The sequence below is a fragment of the Hippoglossus stenolepis genome, chromosome 21 (assembly GCF_022539355.2).
Source record: "Hippoglossus stenolepis isolate QCI-W04-F060 chromosome 21, HSTE1.2, whole genome shotgun sequence".
NCBI lineage: Eukaryota > Metazoa > Chordata > Actinopteri > Pleuronectiformes > Pleuronectidae > Hippoglossus > Hippoglossus stenolepis.
The window spans coordinates 4,060,020-4,087,780 of record NC_061503.1 but is presented as its reverse complement, the minus strand read 5'-3'; the positions used below and the strand labels follow the sequence as shown (position 1 = coordinate 4,087,780).

Sequence of the window (27,761 nt, the reverse complement as noted above, 5' to 3'; positions counted from 1 at the left end):
CAACTAGGATAACCCCTTGAAATCCAACCTGTCATCAGGAAGTAACTTTTTTGTCAAATCTCCGTTAATTGACAGAGAACCCTTAAGTAGCTCGGAATCCTGGGAGATTGTTGGGACCGATCCAAGAGGATTTTCAGGAACCGCAAAGGAAAGTTGGGGAAACTGAAGTGTCCCAGCTACATCAAGCATCACAAGCGGGAGAAGAACTTCTTATGGTCTCGAGAATCATCCATTAAGTTCTGACGAAGCCTTTCTGGAGCTGACTGAGAAGAGGTCCGGTTCAAGTCATCTAATCCTGGCGTGGCGAGTGGATGAGAGGAGCTAAAGAGAGGATGAGGCCTGGTGAGTCCATGCTGGGGTGAGGAATGAGGGAGGAAACCAGCTGAGAATTGCTTTCAATGTAAACACGTAGCACCATGCCAACCCTGCTGCCAAGCTGGCACAAGAGGACCTGGACCACACTGCTGCTGTCACTCCTCCTTGTTATCTTCAGCCACCAGGTAAATTAATACTTAACACAAATGTAAGACCTTTTAGTTTGCCAGCATTTAGTCTTTGCATTACATAACATTGCGTGTTAAAGCTGGGTCAATGTAAAAATCCCTTTAATCTTTGGATTTTTATCGTGAATATTGTGGAGAAAATATTTTTTATTTAATTTGTTGTATGAGGCACGACTTAATGCGGAATATCTCATGAAACACAAAACCCCCTGCTCTAATTGACTGTGGAGAAATATAAATACATGTTGAAGATGTTTTAATATCTGAGGTCTTTTTTCCTATAGAGTTTGGTGTACAGCAGGTCCCACTGCTCATATCCCTTTTCCTACTCTACTTCTGATATCACTGCCTTAAAATACCAGTTTAGTGAAAAACTACTTGGTATCTGTTTAGGAAATCAAGTGAGGAGGGATGTTATTTCTTCTCATGGGATAGGCAAAAAAAAGCAGTTCAGAATATGTTCAGAGAGCCCTTAGTAGTTTTTTGTGAAAATTCACTTTCATCTTCAACATTATAATCCATGCAAATATTCAGGGAGTTAAGATCCTGCTGCTGGATTTAAGGCAGGTATATTCCCTCGGCACACAACAAAGAGAGAGAAGGTTGACAGCGACTCTTGTCTTCCCTTCACCGGTGATACCCCTCTGGACGGGGTCGGGCCTCGCTGAATTGAAACGTCGTCTGTCAGACAGCTCACATGAGATATCTGTGCGGCTCAGGTGGCAGGCGAACCGTCAGGCGGACGAAACAACAAATACTGTAGAGGTTGCAGAATTCAGCTGCTTTTCCCGCTGTGGCGTGAAGATGGGAAATCTACTGTCCTCGCCCCTGACACGGAAAGATAAATGGGCAAAGTGGCAGCTGTGGTCTGCAGCTTCCTTCTCAAATTAAGGAAATGCAAATGTGTCTCGCTAATGACGGCAAATTAGAGTAAAATCATAATTTATAACCGAGCACTAATAGGATGGCTGTCAAATACAATAACCTCGAGTTCAGGGCACAAACACGCATAATGTGTATGTGAATAAACAGAGAGTGGTGTGTTTGCATTGCTGCAGGCAGGACACTAATGCAGAAAGCCCGGCTGATAAACGACCTGCATCAATTACAGATTGCACACAGGTGATCATGTTTCCACAGTAACACAACATGGTCCTTATTAAATACTCCCACCAAGTGGGTAAATACAAACACTGCAGCATCCACCGCACAATTCTTCACAGGCTGCACATACAGGGAAATGTGCTGCTGAGCAAACACACTGTTACACACTCTTCTCTACAAGCAGTGTGATTAAATCAATACATTGTTTGTTATCATTGACTTAATTTTATATAGATGAGATGGTCCTTCTTAAGTCATACGTTGTGATATCACAGTGATCGCTTATCTGAATGCACCACATATAATTAAGTTTGTTTAATTTTTGTTTAAATTAACGCATTCAATTCAGTTTTATTTGTAAAGCACCAACATATACTTTACATAGAAATGTCGAGACCTTGTAATATTATAGAGAAACTTTTAACAAGAAGAGACTTCCAACAGAAGACTTGTGGGCTGGGGGGCATGTTACTACCACAGACTGTATATAAAGATGGACGATGCCTCTACAAAAGTAAAATGAAGCCAAAATATTCTGGATAAGAGTGATGCCATCTTGAGCCAGCGACGTCATTTGGAGCTAAAACTGTGTCCCAATTCAGGTGCTGTCTCGTTTGTAGAAATATATATATATATATATATATAAACTGTCGACTGACCATAAAGGAGGAGGAACCGAAAGGAGACGATCTAGTCTAAAGAGGATCCTTCATTATCCTTTATTTGTGACTCAAGGTTGTCCCGCCCTTCCTGCTGTCGCTTAGGAACAGAGCTGCATTTTTAATGCCCGTTGTTTTTATCGTAGCTGCTCGGTTGAGTTGTAGGATGATAATCAATGTTTGGAAGTCTTGTCGCTTGGTGGCATCTTTTCCTTTTTGAAAATGGTTTGTCACTGAAGCGCAATGAATCCTGGGTTAGGTTGGCCCAAGAAGGATCAATCCATATGAGCCTTTGCTTCTCTGGGATGGAAGGACACATTTGTTTGCCGCATTTGGAGGAGCCTTCAAAATGGGCTAAATGAGCCCCTAAATGGAGAAACAGCAAATGTCTGAGCAGTATTAATCACCACAAAAGATAAATCAATCATGATCAGCTGTCGATTATGTTTGTTTTTATTTATTTTTCTTGCTTTGCTGTCAAAGCACTTTGTTTTTAAAAAGTGCTACAAAATTAAGTTAATTATTATTTCAACCCGTTTTTATGTATTCAAATTACTAAGTAAAACCAAATTCATCAGAACCCCTTGCAGGGGCGGCATCCTCTGGAGGACCCGGCATAAACAGCCGATGTCGGCTGCGTCCATCATCATCCGTGTAGACCTCAGCAAATCAGCCAAATGAAATTAGACGGTCTGGTCTGCTTATTGCATCACCAGCCTGTCCCGCCCTTACAGCCGTCTCCAATGGAATGGACAAACAATGTCTTTGGTGGATTAAAAACATTGAAAAGATGTTTTGATTAAGCTGTTAGGTTAAGTACTTACATTTGAAAATAAATTCTGCGGATGTTTTCGTCTTGTTATTTGAAAAACAGTTCATCACAGAAGCACAATGAATCATGGGATATGTTGGGCTGGGAAGGATCCACCTTGCCTCTGAGGCTTGGGGGGTGAAAGAACATATTTGTCTTGGGATTGGGACAGTCAGTCGAGCTGCTGTGATGCAATCGGTCTGTACACCGTACACAGTGCCCACTCTAATAAGCCACCACATTGCCATGTAAGTGTAGGCGAAACAAAACTAAGGCTGACGCTTCCTGAGAGGTGCACTGAGGGGTACAATCAGTAAACATCCCATCATGCTCTTGGCATGTCGGGAGTGGTCTCCTAAGATGCCCCCACACCCCAGACAATGTGATGATATTTTTGACCAATGTGAAAAGGCTGTGGGAGTCACACCTGTGTTCATCTTCTATTTCATGTCAAATGGCTGCTGTGTCCATTGAACACTCATGGGAGACAAGAATGTCCAGCACTGTCATCAAAACAGTGTGTGTGTGTGTGTGTGTGTGTGTGTGCGCACTCGTTTTTGTTGCCTCTTTAGGACCTCATAGGGACCAAAACCTGGTCCTAATCAGGCAAAACAACATTTTTGAGGTCCTGCACAAACCTATGTGTGTGTGTGTGTGCACACCAATGGAAAGGTTGAGAAAACTCAAAATCTCCAAAAAATGTACTGCACTTAATTTTTGAATTCACCTATAGCTGTGTCAATAATTATAATAATAATATTACTGCATTATTATTTTGAGCTCTAAATACTGAGAACTGTATTGTCATTGCTCACCACGGTCCAGGGGATTCAACCAGTATATTCTCATGAAATTTGTCACTGACCAATAACTTAAATTTCTTACTTACTACTCTACTTGATATTTAATGTGTGTGTGCATGTGTGTATATGTTTTCAATATGAAAACAGCTTAATATGTTTTACAGCACCAAAGTGCTAACCATGAATTTTAGAAAGGGAACTAAATGTATGAATCAAACGACGACTTGATAGATAGATGGATAGATGTATTTATTTTGTATTTACTAATAATTCCTCATCATATCTCCTTCTTTTGGAATCCACATGGAAGGTGACAGGCTCGGTGCTTGAAAGTCTCATAGCTAAACGGACTGAGTACTGGGAGAACTGCAACAGAACTCTGGTGCACTCACCCCCGAAAACAGGTGAGCTATTATTATCTCTTATTTACGTCTGCCTAGCTCTACCTGTACAGACCTTCATGAGATCCTCTGACTTTTCTCTTTATTACAGGAAACTACTGTAAAGGAACGTTTGACACGTTTGTGTGTTGGCCTCATTCATCTCCGGGGAATGTGTCGGTCCCCTGTCCTTCTTACCTGCCATGGATCAGTGAGGGTAATGTTAGCAGCTAATGAATTAAGTCACAAATTCAAGATTTCACCGTAGCTTTGACCTTATTACATGAATGGCCCCTTTGTGCTCCTCAACCTTCCTTTGTCACTGCATTCATTTATATACATCACAAGACAGACTGCTGTAGTGGCTTTCGTCACAGGATGATGCAAATTTAGTTTGCACGCTCATGGTCCCCTGAGGATAGAGTCTATTGACGATTGATTCCCTCACTTTTTGTCTTGTGACACCACAAGCTTGACATTAAATTAACTTATGACATTTTTGACTTTCATATTCTCCTCTTACGAACTGTGGTGAATCATGAGATCTCAAAATTTTGATTTGTGCAACACTTTATGGTCAAATATCCGCCTCAGCTGTGGCTTGTGTTTAAGTTGCAAAATTAGGAAGGAAACAGAAAAAAATGGTACAGTAGCATCGTACCTAATTTCAGGTTGGGGTTTCAAAACTGGTGGAATTAGAGTTAACGGAAATAATGACGTATAAACACCATAATCAGTATATTGTTTTATTCTAAATAATGTCAATACATATATATATATTAATAATAACATTATCTGTATAGCACTTATCTAATCAAGGTTACAAAGTGCTTCACAAAATCCATGGCAAAAAAAAGAATGCATTAAAATAAAAGGTATTCAATTGAGTTCAATTCATATATTCAACTGGTGTCCTGTGGTGGTTTTATTTAGTGTTTGATTCATTAATCTGCACTGCAACAGTTCTTTGTCACCAGCTGATACTTTGGAACAATTCTACTTTGTCCTCTTGAAGCGGTTTCACAAATTCTTGTTCTGAATCAGGTTTCAGCTTCTTAAGAAGCATTTCACTCATCACAAAATTGACCATGTAACATTGTCTCTGTCAGAATGTCGTCTTGTGAAATCAGCTTTTCCTGCACTGAACCCTCTCAGAAGTAATGGTCCGGACAGCGCTACGATATGCTGCGCTTTTCCTGTCAAACACCATTCACACATCAAGTCATCAAGGGCAATTTGGGGTTCAGTATCTTACCCAAGGACACTTCAGATTGCAGACTGGAGTAGCCGGGGATCGAACCACCGATCTCAGTGGACGACCCTGTCTATCTCCTGAGCTACAGCCAATTTTAGTTTTAACAGTGTAATATAAAAATAAAAACCTATCACAGGTTAGAATGAGTTCCTCCCCAGCCACAGTCAGTCAGCTTATCCTCTGCATATGCATATAAATGTGTCTTTCAATTACCTGCAGATGTCTCCAGGAGGGCACACAGAGAGTGTTTAGAAAATGGAAAATGGCGACAGAGGGAGAATTCCTCTGAGCCCTGGAGAGATGACGCAGAGTGTCAGGAGGACCAGTTCTTTAAGGACAAGGTGAGGAGGAAGGTGTGGAATTCAGTTCTCTCTAAATCCACTAACATCTTTTTTTGTCTACAATGGGATTGGATACAAATGATTTTTCTAGTCATCTGTCCCATAACGTCTGTCTTTATTCAAAAGATCTGAAAAGACATCGTGATCACTGCTTTCATTTCGTTGTGTGTGTGTGTGTGTGTGTCCAGGAGGATGAAATGCTTCGCCAGACAGCCCTCAGGCTCATCTCTGTTATTGGCTATTCCCTGTCCCTGACCTCCCTCACACTGGCCACTCTCCTGATGGGCATGCTGAGGTCAGTAGTCAAATGGCGGTGAAAGAGTTTCCTTATTACAAATTTGGTCTCATTTTCATTGCTTTGAATTGTAACGGTTAGGATCTGGGACGACTGAAGGCGTCAGTCCAGACAAGTCGGGGCAAGAAACTCAAGCAGTAAAATTAATATACATTTATGAAGGAAAGTTTGTGTCACTTGTGAAGTTGCAGCTTCATTCTTATAGTCAATCACGGAAGTACGAGACAATATACTAGCTTTAAAAACACAGTGCCTGAGGAGCAAAAGGCAGCACAGAGGGATAGTTACAAATCAATGGAGAAGATCAATGATAATAAATGACTTTTTAAAACCTAAGAGACATTTCCATGTAGATGCATATAGAGTTTCCCGACCATTTGTCAATCCGCTTCATGTCATGACACATGGCCTCAGTAATGCTTTTAAAGTTGACCAGGATCAATTTTTTTCCTCCATCTGTTCCTGTATCTTCGTTAACAGGAAGCTCCACTGCACCAGGAACTACATCCACATGAATCTGTTTGTGTCGTTCATCCTGAGAGCCGTGGCTGTCATTTCTAAGGAAATCGTATTATACATCATGTATTCCAACCTGCCCAAGGACGACCCCGGATGGAGGTCCTACTCGAGCTCTGCAGTAAAAAAAAACTAAAACACTACTTATTATTATTAGTAGACACTTAAAACAGTGCTTTCGTAATAGTCGTAGTATTATATCAAATACTGCCTATGAATTTCAAGCAGTTTGAATCAGCCGAATGATTTGCAGGACTGATTAATCCCTGTGTGTTCCCCAACAGACAGCGTTTATGTGCAAATTCTCCAAAGTGTGCATGGAATACTTTGTGGCCTGTAACTACTTCTGGCTCCTGGTGGAGGCCGTCTTCCTCCACACGCTCCTCTTCACCGCCGTGCTGACAAAGAGACGACTGCTGAAGAAGTACATGCTGCTGGGATGGGGTACGCTGTGAATGGATATTGATATGTATGTGTACGTGCTTGTGCATTCGTGTCTAAACGTATATTTTAGTTGTTTTCTTATCTTTCTAATATATATTTTCTTTGCAGTCTAAAAATTGAAAATCTGATTAAAATACTATTTACAAGTAAGAGGCAGAATTTCTATGTACATTCAACTGAAATTGAAGAATATGCATATAGATTAAATTACATATGTAGAATGTACGTAGAGACTTAGAAAACATGACTATCCAGCACATTTTGAAGACTATGAAGACCCCTAGTGGTAGTAAGCGAAAAGCTGCAGAGGCAATGCACACCATCCACCAGGCCAACCCTGGAATAGCAAAGTGATATGACATAAATTACAGCTAATTTCACTATAATTAACTCAGTTTTCTAGGAACATGAATCAGTCAAATTGTTAAAATCCTACAAAAAGTCTACACACATATTGTGGCTTTAAGAAGAACCAGCTCAACATGTTACATTTATGCTTTTATTACATTTCAGGAACTCCAGTCTTATTCGTCACACCATGGACAGTCGTCAAGATTATATATGAAAACACAGAGTGAGTGGATCATTACATACTTCACAATGAATTCATGAATTAATTTGAATGTTCTGATCAGTGCTTGACTGTGGAAACTTCTTTTATTCTCAAGATGCTGGTCAATCGTGAACCGATGGTTCTGGTGGATAATAAGGGGCCCGATTACTTTGTCAGTGCTCGTAAGTGAAGTCTCTGAGTCAATCCTTGAAAGCCTTTCCAAGAAGTTGCAGCTCATTTGTTACAGATACATTATGTTGCTCCCAGGAGTTTGTTCTCCTCATGGTACCAGACCTCACGTGAATGCTACTTTGGTTTCACACTCTGTTAACGGCTCCGGTCTTGTGAGGGCATGTGATGGTGAATGGTGAAGCAGTCACAAGCATAACTGACTGCTAATTTCTCGGTAAACAAAAACACTGATCCTTCTCGGATGCAGGTTTTTATCATCATTTAAACTCATTGGCCTTTAAAGGGATAGTTCACAGAAAAATGAAAATTCACTCATTATCTGCTCACCACTGTGCCGATGGATTGGTGGGTAAAGTGTTTGAGTCCACAAAACACCCCTGGAGTCTCACGGGTAAACAGTGTTGCAGCTAAATCCAAAAATCCAAGTGAATCCGTAAGACTTTCGGACACCCCATCGTGTTGCTACGTCCACTAGCTTAGCCACTTCCAGCGGACATTTAGTCTTAAAACCTGGTTAAAATGACCTCGTTTCGAATGTCGGGACTTACGGACACTTGGATGACAACACACGAGCAGCATGGAGGCATGTTATATTTTTTCTGCTGTTTTATTACGTCTGAAGAAGGAGTCGCCATTGACTTCAATTGTATCGGATTTGGCTGCAACAAAGTTTTCCTGTTAAACTCCAGATGTGGTTTGTGGACTCAAACACTTCACCCACCCCTCCATCGGCATGGTGGTGAGTAGATGATGAGTTCAGTTTAATTTTTCAGTGAACTACCCTTTAAGTCGTTTTTGGATACATTTCCTTTAATATTCCCTTGATGTTTGTTGCAGGTGATCTTCTTCATATTCATCAAGATCCTGATGCTGCTGCTGTCCAAGCTGAAGGCAGATCAGGTGAAATTTACAGACTACAGATACAGGTACTTCCCCTGTGTTCCCTTGACTCACTCGTGTAACTTTGTCCAAGTCCAAATGTCAGGAAACAAGTGCCGAGAGCTATTCCCTAAGTGATGTATTTTAACGGTACTGTAAGTTTCAGTTTTAACATTTAAATGTTAATAACTCCAACGTACAGCAGAATTTAAAATGTCAGCGCTATAAGCTCGGGCCTCTTCACCATAAATGTCACCACGGGAGGGAAGGTCATGCATGCATTTACAAAACCCTGCGCTCCCTCATTTGTCCTTTTCTCTGCAAATACTGTGCAAGATTTACAGCCTCTGCTGGCTTCTTGGCTTCTCCATTAAGGAAAGCAACTGCAATCATGGCAAATTTTTGTTTATGCCCCTCAGCTTGGCAAGAGCAACACTGGTCCTGATCCCTCTGCTGGGAGTCCATGAAGTGGTCTTTACAGTGCTGATAGATGAATGTGTGGAGGGCAACAGTCGCTACGCCAGGAACTTCCTCAACCTCACCCTCAGCTCTTTCCAGGTTACAGCTGTAAAGTCAATAACATACCTGAAAAGAGTTTGTTTGTGGTCTAGATTCACATCAACCTCTCATTTGTAATGTTTGTTTCTAGGGTTTCTTGGTTGCTGTGCTGTACTGTTTTGCTAACGGAGAGGTAAGTGTCTTCTTTTGTATGATCTGGGATTTTTAATGGATGAACCTTGTTGTGTCAGAATTGTGTATATGAAGTTTAGAAACAAGCTGAAGAAGTCTTGTGTTTTCACAAGACTTCGAAGCTGCACTAATCAATATGTGTGACCATGGGTAAAAGCTTCACAGTGACAAACCCATAGAGAATTACCAACCATTACTGACAATAGCCTTAGTTCTAAACAGGCCCTGCTACCTCATTGTTTTGGTTTCAGCTCACAAACTCCACTCACATTAACTTGTTACCAGCAGCAGCAGCAAGATGTTGTTTTATGTTCACATAATCTTCTTACACAGCTCATTCTGCACTAAATCGCAGACAGAGATAGCCACATCCTAGTGAACCCATTGGAGCTTTTAGCCACTAAAGAACAGTCGGTGAAAATCCAAAAAAGAGCAAAAGGAGAGTGAATGTTGGACTTATATTCATCAGATTGCTTGAAACACTTAAAATTCACTGTGATGATGCTTAATTTCCGTGTGAAGAGATATTTGTTTGCTGATGTGTTCAGCATTATAACTTTTTAAGGTATGCCAGAAGAGGCTTCTTCCTTTGCCAAAAGAAAATAAATAAAAATCTGAAATTCAAGAATCTGTGTAGTACACCAAAAAACTGCAGAAAAACACATGTAAAGTTAAGGAACATGTTGTCCAGGGGACCATAGTGTGATTCCTGACGTGTGAATAGCAGCACATATCTCCAGTTTGTACAGCAACTTAAAGGTTCAGTGTGTAGGATTTAGTGACATCTAGTGGAGAAGTTACATGTTGCAACTGAACACCCCTCATCTCACCCTCCCCTTCCAAACATGAAAGAGAACCCGTGGTAGTCTTCAGTTGTCATAAAAGCTCAAAAGGTGTTTAGTTTGTCCAGTTTAGACAACTGTAAAAAACATGGCTGCCTCCGTAGAGAGGACCCGCTCCTAATGTCCAGAAAAACAACAAATAGTACAATGTAGATGATTACACATGAGTGAATACATCACTATGATTATTTTTTAGAAAATGTCTCCCAATAGATCCCTTTCACCTAAATCTTACACACTGCACCTTAAAGTATTCTGGTGTGGCGGTCACTGGTGGCCACTGGTGGCAACAATCTGCAAACCAGAGCTTTGCTGATTAAGATTGGTGACATCATTTTTCCTGATGGCCAGCTTGCTCCCTATGAAATTGGAACTTAATACAATTGTCATCTCTTATTCGTATTTAGGTCCAAGCTGAGCTGAAGAAGCGCTGGCAGCTTTTCCTGTTCACCAACCACTTCCAGGTCAGGGGCTGTTTTAGGGGCGCGCCTCTAAAGCACCTGTGGAAGTGCACTCGAGGGCGCCGCCCCCCCTGCGCCAGGCAGAATGACTCTTGCAATGAGAGTGGCACTTACACAACTCGCCCGCACCTGCATCAGGTGGCTGTACATGGAGGATGTGGAGTGCTTGGATTAGGAGAGGTTAAAGGTCAGGGGCTGAAGGACTGTGACGTGACAGGGCTTGACCTTCTCACCAGGAAGAGCCTGTCCAGTAGTGATGGGGAGATGACGCTCGGAGAGACCTTGGAGGAAATTCTGGAGGAGAGTGAGTTCTGATCCCTGTTAGCCACCTGGTACTTAAATTACCTGGATCGTTGGGTACTTGCAGACGTAACTCAGTGACGTCGTAGGTACCTAAGACGATTTTGAGGGTCAACCAATCACATTAGATAAAAAAATCAATACCTATTGGATGTAAATAATAGTGAGAGTGTCTGGGGCACAGAAAATCTGCAACAACCAATTCAAATGCAGCCTCAGGTCCCGGGGTTGACAAAACCTTCAGGACCCACATTTACATCCATTTGGCCGGCGCCCCACACCGGGAAGTATTATGTATTTGGACAGAAATCAACCAAATACAATTTGAAAACAACTTCTATTGAATGCTCACAGGCAGGAGCATTGTACGAGTAAAACATTTGTATGTAATTAAATTATGTTTAACATTTTTATACAGGCTTTTTTGCCACAGGATGTTGGAGGGGGCGGTGCCCCAGCGCCCCGTATTAACCAGCCACCACTGGTCATACCAGAAACCTCATGTAGCACAGCAGGCGAACTCCCTGTGTTATCAACAAATGTGACGCAACTGTCACATGCTGCACACACACCGGGTGTGATCCAGGCGTTACAGTAGTTTACTCATCATAGCTGGTTTGATATTATATGTTAGGGCAGATTTACTCACTTCAAGTGATTGACTGAGATACATTTGGACTGAAATAATTTTTGTTTGAAATGCTGATGTGACCAAGCCTCACGGCCTCTGGGTCTGGCTGCGAATGCAAAATCAGCCATGTGTAGTCCATCGGGACTACTGGTCGGATAAATGTGAACGATATCATTGCTTCTTCAATGTGATGTATTTCTAGTTTGTTGATTAGATGGGACTGTTTTAGTTTGACCTTTAGATGACCTCTGTTAATAGACCATTTTCCTCCAGCTATACTTGGCCATTTCATGTGTAGATACACACTGCACAGTGGGACTAGAGGTGGAAGAGGGGAGGAGGCCTCTGGCGAGGGGGTCAACAGGGGCCCAAAAACAACATTTTGCCCTGGGGCCCCCTTTCAGATTAATCTGGCCATACATTCTTCCCTCATGAGATAGAATCCTCTAAAACATCATGTAATTTAGTGAGGTACTCAGAGCTGGGAATGTTGGGAATTTAATTATTCCATGGGAATTTGAGGGAGTGTGAGACAATATGGCGAGTGAGTCTCTTTATAAATTATATTTGATCAGATAACAGACTGATGATTCAGACGAAAAGAAAGTTCAGGCATTTACCACTATAAATAATGTGATCATATATTTTCGCTATCATCCAGGCCAATCATCTACAGAAGCTTTATTCATAGGTTATAAACCAATATCCTTGATTACTCTACAGTTACAGCATAACATACAATAATTCTCATTTCAGGTAAATCATGTTCACTTTTGATATCTGTATGTGCACAGTGAATCTCCTACTATACAAATGCTATTGCAGTTTCAGTATTTTCATAGATTTGTGTTTTATTTATACTGTGAAAATGAACATCTGATGTCAGGCCAGTTATAAGTATCCATATGAGGAACGTCTGGATTGAAATGTGCATATAAATACAATGTATTTGTTGTCTGAATGTAAATAATGATGCTCTATGTGCAGCAAGTTTAAAAAAGGCTTTACATGATTTTATGAAGCTTTAAATGCATCAAAGAGATTATTGTACTATCACATGATTTGCACATGTAGTCTCACGGCAATGGATGTGCACAAATAAAACTATGGTTCAACTGATCATCTCCTTATTCTGCTTCTTTATCATATGGCAAGTGTTGAATTTGAATAAAAAAGGTGAAGAGAACCCTGAAGCAGCGGTGGTGCAGCTTCAAGGTTCTTTCAATGAGTCCTGATGGTCTTAACATGATAAAGCTCAATTACTACCAGTCACTTTTACGGTTTCTAAAAGAAAGCTCCAAACAGCCCATACCAAACAGGTATAGGTAAAACACTGCACGAATAGGATACGTAACAAGAGAGCAACTTGGCTCTCTTCGTTCTATTTTTGAGATCAAGTGAATCATCTGTACCCATGAATCTGTAGTGAAGAATCCTCTCTCTAAGAGGCGGGGACAAGATGTGAAGGAGGTATCTCTTCCTTGTGCAGGATTGGGAACTGGGATACGGGGTCTAACCACCAAGACGTATTGTTAATATGTCTGCAAACTAAAGCCAGCTCCTAATTGCATTGCTCTGAGCACAAAATCCAATTTCCACCATGTTTTATATGGTGACGCTCCAATGCTTCAACAGCCGCCGGAGCCCACAGCTCTCTGCCCTCCACACCCCAGTAACTCCAGATTGCGCCTTGTAGCCATATTTTCCCATGTTTTCAATCATGACGATTGATTGTGCCCCATGACCAACGACCACCATGTTTGCTATAAATTCTGACGCATCTTCAGCGTGCCGGGAGCATCGCTCTCCTAAGCACATGATACAGTTCTTCCAGAACCACGTTGAACACGGTTTGTTACATGATAAAATAGCAGCGGAATTACATCTAATAAAATGGCCTCCTGTTCATTCAAACAGGGATGTGTGTGAGCGGGGAAGAGATAAAAACAGAGAAGACTGGTGCTACGATGTACAGAAGGTGTTCGGACTTTATAACAGAGCTCATGAATAATATGTCACAAGCAGCCTTTTGGAGAGCAGCCATATTTACCTGCACCAAGGAGGCCCCCTGGCTGATTTATTTGTTGTAAGAAAGCATTTTCTTGATGAAAAAAATCTGGCATATTTCAGGACTGACAACTTTGCGCAGCTTGGTTGAATTAAAGGGGACTATTAGGCCTTGGTGGAGGTATGTGCTTTACTGAATGCCATTCAAAACTAGAGCAATCTCACAATGTTAAAGGAAGTGACAAGAAAATTCCTGGATCCGCCCCCTGATCCCGATCCAGAGCAATATTGCAAGGATTTTTCCCTGACACATCCCGACACCAAGTTTTGAGGTAATCCGTCCAGCAGTTTGTTTCATTTAATTTTGCTCACAAACAAACAAATCAACCAACAAATAAACTGACAAACTGGGTGAAAACATAACCTCTTTGGCCAAGCTAATGAAATACATCGTACTTAGTAACACATGTATCAGGCTTGATTCCAGATGTGGCGAGAATACATCATTTTCTGATGTTGGGTGTTATACAGATTACAGTTTTACAAACAAAATGTATGGTGATATTGTACAACATGTTGCTTTATTCTAGAGTAAACAAAAAAAAAAGCCTAATTAAAATCAGTTCAGTGGTATTTGCATAATCCTGTCACACAAACTGGCAAAGACTATGTATCAGAATAGTTGTATCACCATCAGGGACAGGCCAGGGGTCTCAGCTGAAATCTGATTGGCCCCCTGAAGTGCCTCTGTACTGTCACTAGTGTTTTTTATTTTAATAAACTAGTCACTAAACTAGTCACAGAAATATAATTTGTTATGAAGTTTTATTTTCTAAGCTTTTTTGAAGTACACAATGTGCTTGAACAAGGAACACGTTTCAAAAATATATTCAGTGATGCGTGGCTTTGAATCAAAGCGAACAGTCAACAAGCTTGGATCGCGTGTGGCCAGGAAATGCATATCAGTAACATGGAGGTCTGACTGCCGTCTCCTAACCGATAGATGGTCTCTGAAATCAATGGTTGTTTTGCTCATGGCAATGAAGGGGTTGTCCCATTTCCCTATGTGATGTAGGGGTAGTGCCCATCTAGCCCTTCGAACACCCCAACCGTATATTCAGGACTCCCCTACAAACGAAGGGGTAGACGGAAATCCCTGAATGCTTTACGAACGGAGAATCGTTAGTTGATGTAATAACATTTGATGGCCGCTGGTGACGTAGGGAGTGGTGTGAAGATTTTCCAGCCCTCTACCTTGTTTCTCTGTTTGTAGAGGGACACTTCCAGCAAAGGTCACTTCATATCTAGGGGGTAGGGCCAAGGGAGAGGAACTGGGACAGCCCCCCCTGTGTAAATCGTGGCCCCTTTATAGCCAATGATGTCGAAATATCCTAGATTCGCCCCTGATAATCTCTTAATAAATCTGGTGTTCAGGCTTTTTATATGAATGAAAAGACAGCTGCATGTGCTTCCACTATTTTGCACTTATAGGTGAGAATAAACAATGGACATTTGTACATCATTAATGCAAAGATCATGTTCCTAAGGGCGTAGTATTTTTGTAATTTGTCTAAATAAATGAAACCCCTTCCTCCTGTGCTGTGTTCTACACCACAAACAATAAGTAGCTTGAAGTGAAGCCATTTAGAAACGCTGGCTCAGTTGTCCCTTCGGATCACTGAGCCTGAGGTGGACATGTGAGTTGTATTTACGCCCTGGTCTGAGCCAATCACGCGCTGATGTGAGTCACGGGGGGCTGGATTGTCTTTATTTGCTCCCAGTCTCGGCCCCTTCGTCCTCCTCCTCCTCCTCCTCCTCCTCTTCCTCGCTCCTGCTGCTGACCATGGCCGGATCCGTCACCAGCGGCAGCTCCGCGGAGCGTGTGGGATACATCACCCGCATCCAGAGCTTCAGCGCCTGCCACCGCCTCCACAGGTAACCTGACCTCGGCTCCTCGCTCCGGCTCAGGCTGAGGGATGAGCAGCCTCTCCTGGACGGAATCGCTGACTGTGCTCTGAGCCGAATGGAAGTAGCAGCAGCCATCTTTCAGCGGGGCTTTGCATTTGAATATATGCTCTAGTAGTTTTTATATGCGAGGGGAAAATAAATTAAATATGTCGAATATTCAACAGGATTCCGCGAGAGCCACGATCTTCTGGAGATTTAACCGGGTCCATAGAGAAGTGTCGTGTTACTACTGGATCCGTTAGGTCAATAAACCGCGTGAATGTATTCAAAGACACGTGTTTACGTAAATATTCTTATTCAGAGACACCGCTGGCTTCCTCTGTTGCTGTGATACGTCAACGCGTCCGCCATATTGGACAGGACAGTGTAAACACACACAAGTAAACAGTGGAGCAGCGGGTTGTCTGGATGAACTGATGTTCTATTACTATTAGTCATGTTCTGATACTGGAAGAAGTCAGACAAACCTTGTTTTAATTTTAATTTAGTTAAATCAAGGGTTTAACTAGATTAACCTGGATTTCCATCTAGTCAAATCCAGGTTTAACTAAATTAAACCCATATTTTAATTGAGTTAAATGCATGTTTAACTGAATCAAACCTGGGTTTTGGCAAATTGTTCTTCGTTAATACTTGTGTATTATTAGTTGAAATGAGCAGAAAGTTTGTTTTGAGTAAACGTTTTAATTTGTAGTTCTTCAGGTCAGAACAATAGAATATATTTATCTTAATATACAGTCTATGGTCAGAATACAGTTAATCTACTGTAATTTACTGTCATTATGACCCCATGCAAAGTCACATGACACAGTGTGAGTCAGTAGCACAGTATTAGTCTGTTGTGTTGTTTTGTGTCGATATGTCATCCCATAGTGTTAAAGCCCTTTACTCCTGTAACCAGTCAAAATTAACCTACATTTACCACTAACAAATTTGTTATCGTATTATTTACTTACTTCAGTACTATTACACTTCATACTATTTATTATTCTTATTTAATCACATTGATTTATTATTGATTTAGCTAAAACTACACATTTTTATTAATTGGCTATTAACAATAATAATAATGATAATACTAATAATAATGCTTGACTGCTGTACTATGCTGTATATTGTTGTTCTACTACTACTTCTCAATCTTACTTTATAGTATACTACTTTTATGTTTCATATTTTTTCTACTGTTCTATGTTTTTTTTTTACCATGTATTACCATATTGTTTAAATATAAATATGATTTACTGCTGTTACACCTGAATTTCCCACTGGGGCTCACTCATCACATATCTTATTTAATAATAGTCTTTGTCTGTAATTGTCTGTCTTGGAGTATGTCTGTATCATTTCAGTCTTCTCTTCAGCCTCTAGCTGTGATTATAACCCAACTATCAATTTTGAGTAACTGGAGACAGAGCTTTTTCTGTTCGTGATGTTTATTAAAGTAAAGAATATTAAAAGAATAAGTAATCGACCAGAAAAATCCCAGAAAAGTCCCCATGATAAACCAAAACACAAATAAAGACAGTTTCTTACACAGACATGTCCTCCTTTCTGTTTCAGCATCCACCTGAGTGACGAAGAGAATAAAAAAGTCTATGGAAAGTGCAACAACCCTCATGGTCATGGACACAACTACAAAGGTTTGTCAGGCCCTTTGATTCATTCGACCCTCCTATGTCATACATTATAGTGTGAAATACTGTACGCCTGCTATTTCTATGTCTCCCAGTCACTCAGTGCTCTCATTTCTGTCCACAGTGGAGGTTACGGTGCGGGGAAAGGTGAGTGTCTCATCAGGTTCTCTGGGTCATATCTGTTTACGTCATAGGGAAGAGGAGTCAGTGTTTTCAGCTAATTATTGTCCCTCCCACTGAATCTCAGTTTTACTGACATGAAATATAATTTACACACAGTTTTGGATTTTCTTAGTTGCTAATATTTTAACTTAAGCCACTTTTCCACTGTTGAAAAAATCCCCTAACACCGCTAACATCTGCTTTTTTTCTGCAAGGGCCAAACGACTCTGCAGTAGACAAAGTTTTTTTTTAGCGGATTTAAAAAGAAAACCTGCGTATACCTGCTAAATTTGGTGTGAATCGTTCTTAGATAAAAAAATTAAATAAAAATCAGTATTGAGTAGAATTCACAGTTTTATTTCCAGCAGTGCGGAAGAGCATATTTGGGCCATAAGTATGGTAAACATTTATACACACACAGATAATTAACCTTCGTCTCATGTCCGTCCACAGATTGATCGTGTCACCGGCATGGTCATGAACCTGACTGACTTAAAGAGATGCATTGAGGTAAGATCTCCTCAACAACACTGTGTTATTTCACTTTCAGTCCTGTGGTGGGACACCATTGTTTGTGTCTGCATTTCATGGTTTATCACAAGCGTCACTGTGAAACGTTTAACGGAGATGCTGACTGATCGATCTTGTCCCGCAGGACGTCATCATGACTCCACTGGACCATAAAAACCTGGACAAGGACGTTCCTTACTTTGCCAGCGTTGTCAGGTGAATACACTCCTTTAACAGCAGCTTCCTACAGGTTACATGTGTGCACTCGTTTTTTTTTCTGGTGACTTATCTGTTTTTGTAATCTGTCCATCAGCACCACTGAGAACCTGGCTGTTTACATTTGGGACAACATGGTGAAGGCTCTGCTGCCCAACCTGCTCTACGAGATCAAGATCCACGAGACAGATAAGAACATTGTCGTGTATCGAGGAGAATAGACGTCTGAGTGGAGACGTAATGTGACGATTGCGTACAAGTCCCATTGATGACTGCTTGTTGAACAGATTCCGGTTTGTAAGGCTGATTCAGGTTTATTCTGATGAGTGGTGGATTGTAGAGATAATCTTGCACTTTACACACACTGTAGCAAATCCAAGTGTTTTTGTTGAATTTGTATTCTTGTTAAGTGGATTCTCAACCTGTCCGGCTCATGACCCCGTACAATACAGCAGTGCCCCCGAAACACAAAGTGCATTTGTCTACTGGTTGTGACCAAAGATCATTTAATTGCTTGCTTATTTTATTTGAACCCTTTTAAAAAGCCCAAAGAAGCTAAAGTAAATTTCCTCTCTGCCTCCCTATCCTGTTAATCATTGTAAACAACTCATTAATATAGTGAGCCACATTATGGAGACCCCTGATTCAGTCCTTTACTTCACTGAATGTCAAACTAACTAATAATTTATTCGTACTGTATCTGAGCAGGTTATTAAAAAAAATGTCATGCATCGGATTTTTAATAAATGCATTTCCAATATGAACAACTACACTTTTTTAACAGTAATTTTATAAGTGGAGTTTTTAAGCTGTTCAGAAATGAACAGGCACCCCTCTACAAAATGTCATGGAAATCAGTTCAGTAGCTTTTGCCCAATTCTGCTGACTAACCATAGTGAAGTCACACTGACATTTAGCCACACACTGACATCTAGTGGAACAAAACTGTACATGACTCAGGTTATTGCATTGAGCCCGGCTGTGAAGCAGTGATGACCAGTGCTGAAATGGTTTCTTATAATAAAAATAAAATAAATTAAAGATCATTTATTTGTTTATTTTTTTCTATTGTGAGTGAATTCATTACATGTTCTACAATTCAAATCAGTTGATGATTTTGTTTATGAGTGAGGTCATTAAAGGGCTCTTCAGTGATTTAGTATGTAACTTCTGAAGTGATAAATCTAAGAAAACTCTGTTCTTAAAAAAGCTATTATAAATGCCTTTATTGCACAGATGTGTTACTCCCTGCTGACGTTTTAATACAGAAACTCTTCAGTCTTTTAAATGAGGTTTATTACAAGCATGACATAATGCATTTTTAATAAAATGTTCTTATTTTAATTAGTTGATCATTCTGATTCTATTCGTGCTTTGAATCTAGGAAGTGCCCATACCCAAATGTTTTTTCAGTGTAAGAGTGAGTCTGGTGTTACTTTTATAGGTAATGTTATATCAGGGTTTAAATTATTTAATGTTATATGTATAAATTATATATAGTATTTGTTTGTGGATATTTTTCAGGCTGTAAAAAAGATTACATTTGGATTTTCCTGTGATCGAAAGCTCCAGAACAGCTGCTAAATGGACCTGATTGTTTGTATTGCAGGTGTTTAGCCACAAGAGGGCGACCTATTACTTCTAGATAAACACTGCATTTGCCGTTGGGATCCAGGCAGTGAGACAAAATAATGTGTCTACAAACGTCCAAGTTAATAAGGTCAGATACGTATTGACTCGTATGACGGAACATATAGTGATATACACTAAATCAATAAATCTCTTCCTAAGATGTGTTTGTCATTTTCCATTTGTCCCAGCTGTTTCCACACATCCATATTCCACTCTGCAGACACGTCCACATAATTAATGGAGACAAGTCTCACTGCTATGGGAAGCTGCAGCAGAGCAGTCAGTAGCGGCCGGCACGTACTCTGTCTTCCAGACATAGGATAACATGTGCAATCTGATTCATTACCTGAGGTTCACTTACAGTGGAGGTGCAGCCCTAGTGCTGTCTCTGTGGGGTTTGGAAAACTCCAGTGACAAATCACTATGTAAACACAACTTATTGTGGAGCGTGTGATGCATTGCAAACGGTGTTATTACTGATTCGTGGGCACAAGCCACTTCTCGGCCTTACAATAATAGGAAATTCTCACATTTTCAGTCGTGCATATTTTGACTCCACTAAATTATATAGATGGTTCAGGCCTATAAAGCAATAGTTAGATGTTTTGAAACACAGCGACACCATGACCTTCTCTTTTTTTGACATAACAATCAAGATATGTACAATACATTTAAGGGCGGCTGGGCTAAGGGGTAGAGCGGTTGTCCTCTAACCAGAAGCTCGGCGGTTAGATCCCTGTCTTCACTTATTCCACATGCATCGGGCAAGATGCTGAACCCCCCCAAAAATTGCCCCATCTCATAGAGAAAAGTGCTGCACATGTCTGCACTGTATGAATGTGTACAGAGCAATACGGACCATTTAAAAGTATGGTTGGTAATTTTTTTCTGAAACACTTCAGACACAATTTTAGTGACTTCCTATGTGTTAAAAATCCTCTTCAGGCCCAGAGAGACCTCACTTAATAAAGTCGTCAGAAAAATAATCAGGGTCCTTCATCAGGGACCTTGATGAACAAGATGAAACGTGTTGCTCGGTCTATAAAGCTTTATACCTCAAGTGTTGCTGGTGTTGTGACCTGTGTAGCTTCATATTTAACACCCAGTGCTCCTGAGTCTGTCCCTCAAATATCAGCCTTTTCCATTTCCACGCACCAGAAACCATCATCCTTGACATATTAATGCTTGATATGCGATCCCTGTATACCTTTGTGAATTCAGACAGCAACATGTGTGAACTGTCACTGTGTGGATGCACATACAGGGTGGGGTGGTGGGCTCTTTTTTTTTTGTTGTTTTTGTGCCAAAGTTATAATCTTTATGTCAAGATTCTGCTGCCAACTCACACCTTTAATTAATCAAATTCCATAAACATGTGTCATGTGCAGGCAGACAACCTGCCTCGGCGAACAAGCCGCAGCAAGACGGAGCAGAGATAACCCCCCCCCCTCCTCCTAACTCCTGACTCCAGATCAGAATCAGCCTTCTCCTCGTCATTATCTCCTCGCGGGATTCCAGTAAAGGTTAGCTGGTCCCAGATCTGCAGCCAAGTCCGGCCATGCACACAGACTTCTTACAGCGGAGGGTAGATACACAACAAATCAACCTCTATAATTACCATCTGATAGAAGGCAGCGGGATTACTGCAATTAACAGGTAAAAGCCGGTGATTATCCAGCTGCTTCGTGGAAAAGTATTTTTCACTGCACCTTCTGATCCCGAATTAAGTTTGCTTTTTATGTTCCGACAGGAGCAGCTCTGTGCTTTCGCATTTTCTGTGTATTTAGCCCATAGCAGGGAGTACGAGTCAGATTACATCCCCTAATTGTCTTGGCAGATGGAACCATAGATAAAACTGTATCTCAAACATGACGGGTACACCCTCACTGTATGTTTGCATGAGCTGAGATTTATGGCTTTACATATTTTGTTGGTTACGGTGATGGATTCCCAGGTGATTTGCTTTGGGGCTGATGGACCACCACCCGACCGCTTCCTCCTCACAACAGCAGGTGGCTTTCGCTGGAACATGGCTCCTCTCTACGGGAACGTGAAGGGTGCAGCCCAGTAGCTCCTCTCAAATCTGAAAATATCTCACTGAAACCGGTGCTCTGAAAGAGTTCGGAAAGAGCAGCTGGATTGAAATCAATCTTTCGTTCTTGGTTTGTAAAAAAAAAAAAATGAAAAAGGGAAACTGACTTTCTAGTACACCTGTTTTTTCTCAGGACTGACACAACATGATATTTTAATAGAAGGTGAGAGTATGTAGTCAAAGATGACAGAGCACATCTGGAATGAAACTTCCTATATTAACAGATGTTCTGAGACCAGCAGGACCTTCTTCCTCTGAACAAAGTGATCGCAAACAATTTAAAGCTGCAAGAACTTCCTGTCTGGACAGTGAATTTTCTGTGTTTGCAGCTTCCAAAAGACACGGATTAAAAATATGGAGTCATGTTTCAATACAAGTCCAATAATTAATTTCCATTTAAGCCTTTTCTCCACCCACCAGCTCCGGGCTCATTCGCAGCCTCAGGGCCGATCCTGGCCAGACTGGGGCCCTTAGGAGAGTAATTCTCCTAATGTATTCAACTCAGTCCTCTTCTGTGCCGGGGGTTAGGGATTTCCACCTCACTGGTGATTCCCTCGCTGTTTTCTCAGTTGCGTGAAGGTGGGTTCATAATCCCTTGTTGAACGTCCACATGGATGAATGCAATTTAACTTATCAACCTTTGTTAGTAAGAACAAAGTATAAGAAAGTACAGTGTAGGTAAAGTTGTATTGGTAAAATATATTGATTTTAAATTGATAAATAAATCCAAAACTAGACTGGCAATTCTCAATTGAGTGCCTAACTCCGGAAAAGCCCAGGGGTCCCCTTTAAATTAAATCAAGCTGCACCACATAGAAGACACTCACAGATATCACTTCCTGAAGAATGTCTGTTTGTTTGTTTTTTCATCAAGATCCATGAGTTATTTCCTGGAAGTCAGTGAAAAAAGCCTTGCGATGGTAAAGAAAGAGATACCTGGGTCTGGACCTTTCTCCAGATCCGTGCTACATTTAGTGGATTCTTTCTTGGCCCATGTCCCATTCTTCCAACAAGTCTCGAGGAAATCTGTTGTGTAGTTTTTTTGTAAACTTGCAAAAATTGAAAGGGGGAAATGAAATAAATCCATCTGATTCACAGGTATTCAGTTAATGAAAATACTTTCACAACAAATGATTTGCAGACAAATGCCTTTGATGAATTGTAAATGCTGCTGCTAGAAATTCATTTAATCTCCATTCCAGACCGAGACTGAGATTCTCCACATCCTGAGAGTCGCAGCTGAGCATGAGGTTCTTGGTTTTTATCCCTCTTACTTTCATAGTGACGTCTGCTGGTCGTCACCAGCCAGTTACTAACTTTGTCTGCCTGCTGTTTTTTAGATATTCACCAAACCTGACAAGGATTATTAGTAGGGTATCAAAACACATTTTTCTGCATATCTCCACCGACAGTAGAGAGAAAATCTAAAGATTATTGATTAGAAATCTATAGACACGACCAAAAACCTATATACATAAAAAAAAATGATGATCATATGATATAATATAATTTATACATTTTTTGCTCACTAAGACTCCACACTGTATGCTCAGGTACAGTAAGAGTAATTTGACTTTGACATGCAGTAAATGTTTCATGAGCACCAGGTCAAATTCTTCAGCTCTGCACACATTCTGCTCCACTTGGCCAGAGACCGACTGTCATCTTACCTCATGAGCCTGTAAAAAGTTTCCACTGCCTGATTAAAAAACGTCAACCACCCGTTCCCTTCACACCACCGAAGATGAAACCAGATCAATTATCCTCCTCTGTCATCGTCCCCGCTGTTGCAAAGTCAACATACCATTATTTGCATGATTTCCTCCTGCCTGCAGCCAGCTGGTGAGGAGGTGAGTGACTGACTCTTTGACACGTGCACTGTCAGCAGTTAAGAATTAGGAGCAGCTCATTATTTGAGGAATCTTATGTGAGAGCTGCTAATTCCACAGGAATAATTACATTTTTACTGTCTCAGCAGGATTTGACTGGTTGTGCAACTTGGTCCCTTTGGTTGTTACGTTGGGGTTTTAAGAGCAATAAAACAAGATCAATAATTATGTCAGTATAATGTTAATTAACAGCAGTATAACAAAGGTTCAATGTATATCAATATATTGATATATATGTGCATTGTGTAAAAACCATGGTAAAAACACAATTGATCTACCTCAGATTTATAAAATGTTATGCTGTTTATCAAGTGTTTGTCATTTATGGGAAAAGAGAGTTTAAAAACAGGGGAAAGATCTGTTCAAACATACAACCGCAGTGGTGTATACAAGTACTTATAAAAAATAAATCATTCAAAGCTCCTTGCAGGACACTTTCTATTTTTGTGCAAAATGTGCAAAATCTTCCATGACTGGATTTTCTAATGTTTTTTATGAATCATGATTCAGATATTTTGGTTGCAAATGAGGGTTTTATTTCTCTGCAGGAATGTGTGTGTGTGTGTGTGTGTGTGTTAGTGGGGGTTTCATGCTGATCTGTTTAAGACTGTCTCCTTGTGTTGTACTGTCAGAGGGCGGTGTGGCTTTAGGCAGGAGGGAGGAGAATGTTTGTGTGTGTGTGTGTGTGGGATGGGGGGTCTGTTCAAGCTCGTTCGTGTTTTCTTTTTGCTCATCACCTCCCCTCTCTGCCTCCCTCCTGCTCGTCTCAGGGTCAGGTAGCAGGCGTAACACACTTTCACACACACTGTCACACACGCACACACTTACACACCCCTTCTCTCACACACACTTACGTGCACACACTCCCACAGCCTCAAGACAGCACCCACACATGCACATGCTTCACTTCCTCCCCAGAGCCCGCTTGGGTGAAGACAGCATGGGCGGCTGTGAGCTGTAAGGATGGAGAAGAGAGTGTGTGTGATCCAGACTGACTTCCACCAGTACAGACCCACCATCGCTCTGCACAGCAGATCCCTGGCACATGTAAGAACCCTGCCTCTCCTCCTCTCACCCTTTGTGTTATCTTCCTGTGTTTCTGTCCCTCACTCACTGCCCTTCTCTCCTTCCCATCTTCAGCTCTTCATCTGCTCTTTCTGTCTAATTCCCTCTCCTTCTCTCTCTCTGAGCCTGCTCTATCTCTCTGTCACTGTGCTCTGCTGCATGCTGCAGGACTGCAACAGGAGCTGGGGCCCCTCCTCACTGCGAGCCCACACCTCTGTGAGAGAGCTCTTCATTCAACAGGGGGCGTCAGAGTGTACGGGTTGTTTGTATGTGGTTACTGTATGTTTGAAGAAGTTGTACGTTTTCAAATTTCCATTTCAGTTTTCCGTATTTGTGGTTAAACACTACTTTAATTATTTTAACAGTTTTGAATACTTATTATTGCCATATGCACACACACACACAATTACAAATTGCCGATGAATCAAAGCAGACAAGCAACCGATCAGAAGTAGCCGCTGGCGAACAGATTTGTAGTCCGGTTGAAAAGAGAAACTACATCTATGTCAGATATAAAAGGTGTGGACACCATTTTATAATGATGTCATTCATACCATATGATAACGAATGATTGGTCCATCTAAATATGTTGTAGATCGTGTCGCCAATGTTATTGGCCAATGTTATTGGCCCACGAATGCACCATCTGGCATTCCTACCAAATATGATTATAAATACATATTTGATCGATACAAACTTTAGGTCGTGTCTACTCTATAGTCGTATATGAAGCAGAGATACTTAGAAAAAGTTTTTGAACTATGCATGACATCATTTTCTGACTTCTTTGTAACGTCTTTCATATGATCAGTAGTCTCTTTTTGATCAATAAGCTTTCGATTGTGTCTCCGTTATTGACCTTCAACTTTGACTGATCAGTCCCAAAAGTTAATTATCTTGAGATACCCTCCCAAGTAATATTCCCACCAAGTTTGGTGAAAATCCATCCATGGGTTGTTGAATTATTTTGTACAAACACACACACAAACAGCGTGCCCCCAGTGTATAAATAGTGTGACTGCGAATAGAAGCACTGTATGAATGTGAACACTCAGAGTGGTGGATAGGACTGGAAAAGTATATAGGAATACAGTTCATTTACCATTTAACTTATGATTAAACTAAACTATGCTTAACATGATCAACATTACCTGTTAAACATATGATAGCGTGCGTCAGTGTGAGCACGCTGAAAAAAAATCTGTCACAGTGAACAGCCTCACAGAGCTGCTATCATTGCTGTATGACAGGACACATTATCTATGTTGTGTGTGCATAGTGTTACCTAAGACAAACTTTGTGTCACTAGGATCCCAGTAATGTCCTCTGCTTCGTCTCATGTGGCTCTAGAACTATGACTGTGATCGTTTTTTGTTGATCTAGAGCAAATCTGTTCAAAGTTAAATATCTCTGCCGAACAAAACTTGAGCTGCTTTCAGACACGCACTGAACTCTGGATAATCTCCAGAAATCCTCTGGAGGAGCTGTATGAGAGAACTCAATTGTCCGTGTTTGTTGCTGCAGACATTCTCCTGAGTTTTCCCTGCCAGCCCCCTAGTAAGAACTCAGGATAATGTCCGAGTGAGCCCATGTGCGAACACAACAGGAGATTATCTGGAAGATTCATCTCGAATGAGTGTTGATGACGTTTCTAAGATGCAATGTACGCAACACTGAAAAAGAAATAATAATAATACAAATACATAATACAAAAGATGAAAAAGAGGTGTCATACATGTAGAAGACACAGAGTAAGATGTCAACTTGGGAAGACAATGACATTCGAGAGCTTTTGGTGATACAGGCCGTCGCCGGTGTTCATTGTGCTACACAAAAACATGTGATCTCCTTAGCAGAATATACAGCATGTTATATCCTTGGCTCCTGCATGCTGCTCCACCTCTCACCGGACTGCTCTGGAGATTTATCTCTTGCTGTGAATGCAACTGAGCAGAGAATCTCCTGCTGTGTTCTTTATATGTGGAAGTATCTCTGGATAAAGTCAGGAGTTTATCTGAGTTTAGTATTTAGAGAGGACATGGGTCAAGAAACACATAACATTTTGACAGAGATCCATAAAAAGGAGCAGATCTAGAAGTCTGCTTTTTATTCCTATAGGATGGATTTTTTACTTCCTTTCACATTGCGAGATAGGGATTTTTTCACATTTTCACAGATTTGTCAGAGACAAAATCATGGATTGTTGTGTGCAGTTTATTGCAGCTTGACTGAATTTAAGGGGACTATTGGGCCTTGGTAGAATTATGTGCTTTACTGCCATTCTAGTTAAAAAAGTGTTGCAACACTGCTGTTACAGACAGTTTCGAGTTGACAGTATTTAGCATTTTTGTGTTGTTTATTCATCACGTCCCTGGTGCTTAAAGCCCTTTACTCATGACAGAAAATGCTTAAGAATGAAACTCTAAAATGAATCACGAGGAACATAAAATAACAATGAATTAAAAAGGTGTGTCTTTGATTAAACATTATCAAAGTTACTTTTCTGGGGTGAAGGACGACACGATTTCAGGAGAATTTGGACAAACAAAAAAACATTGGCTACCATCAATGGAAATCTGCTCCCATGCCTTTTCTTTTTTTAGGGTCTTTATAATACAGAATCTGAGTCCCCTCCAGAATAAGTTTGGTGTCATCCATCATTGATGAGCAGTCAGAGAAGTAAGGACTCAGGAGGTGTAACCGAAGAGCAGTCACGTGATTTTTGTTTACCTCTGTTCAGAAAGAGGGACAGAAAAATACTGCCCTCCACCTGTGAAATTATTGACATAATTATACCCTACATTGGATTTTTTGCTCTGACTATAGACTCCACATGTGGCCTCTACTTTCTCAAAGCTGCTCGGCACCCCAAGTATTCCTTTGATGGGAACCAGTTTGAAAATAACCTCCATTATAAGAACTAT

General features: G+C 40.8%; 3 protein-coding genes across 3 annotated transcripts in view; all 3 read left to right on the top strand.

The window, feature by feature from the left end:
* The first annotated feature begins 416 nt into the window (after window positions 1-416).
* LOC118100728 (glucagon-like peptide 2 receptor) lies at window positions 417-12,564 on the top strand. Its single transcript, XM_035146087.2, has 13 exons — window positions 417-500; window positions 4,191-4,284; window positions 4,373-4,477; window positions 5,735-5,856; window positions 6,045-6,151; window positions 6,632-6,788; window positions 6,952-7,111; window positions 7,625-7,685; window positions 7,780-7,846; window positions 8,694-8,782; window positions 9,155-9,293; window positions 9,385-9,426; window positions 10,675-12,564. Exons 1-13 carry the CDS (start codon window positions 417-419, stop codon window positions 11,041-11,043), a joined length of 1,596 nt encoding a protein of 531 aa, XP_035001978.1. The 3' UTR covers window positions 11,044-12,564.
* A 2,832-nt stretch (window positions 12,565-15,396) lies between these two features.
* pts (6-pyruvoyltetrahydropterin synthase) lies at window positions 15,397-19,205 on the top strand. The gene is made up of 6 exons (XM_035144908.2): window positions 15,397-15,601; window positions 17,198-17,277; window positions 17,396-17,418; window positions 17,887-17,943; window positions 18,089-18,159; window positions 18,257-19,205. Exons 1-6 carry the CDS (start codon window positions 15,510-15,512, stop codon window positions 18,378-18,380), a joined length of 447 nt encoding a protein of 148 aa, XP_035000799.1. The 5' UTR covers window positions 15,397-15,509; the 3' UTR covers window positions 18,381-19,205.
* Window positions 19,206-24,606: 5,401 nt separating this feature from the next.
* Window positions 24,607-27,761, top strand: part of LOC118100139 (myosin-16) — a 56,372-nt gene continuing 53,217 nt past the window's right edge. Inside the window, exon 1 of the mRNA XM_035144898.2 lies at window positions 24,607-24,819. Coding sequence (XP_035000789.2) covers window positions 24,736-24,819 — 84 coding nt within the window. The 5' untranslated portion in view covers window positions 24,607-24,735. The remainder of the gene's footprint in view (window positions 24,820-27,761) is intronic.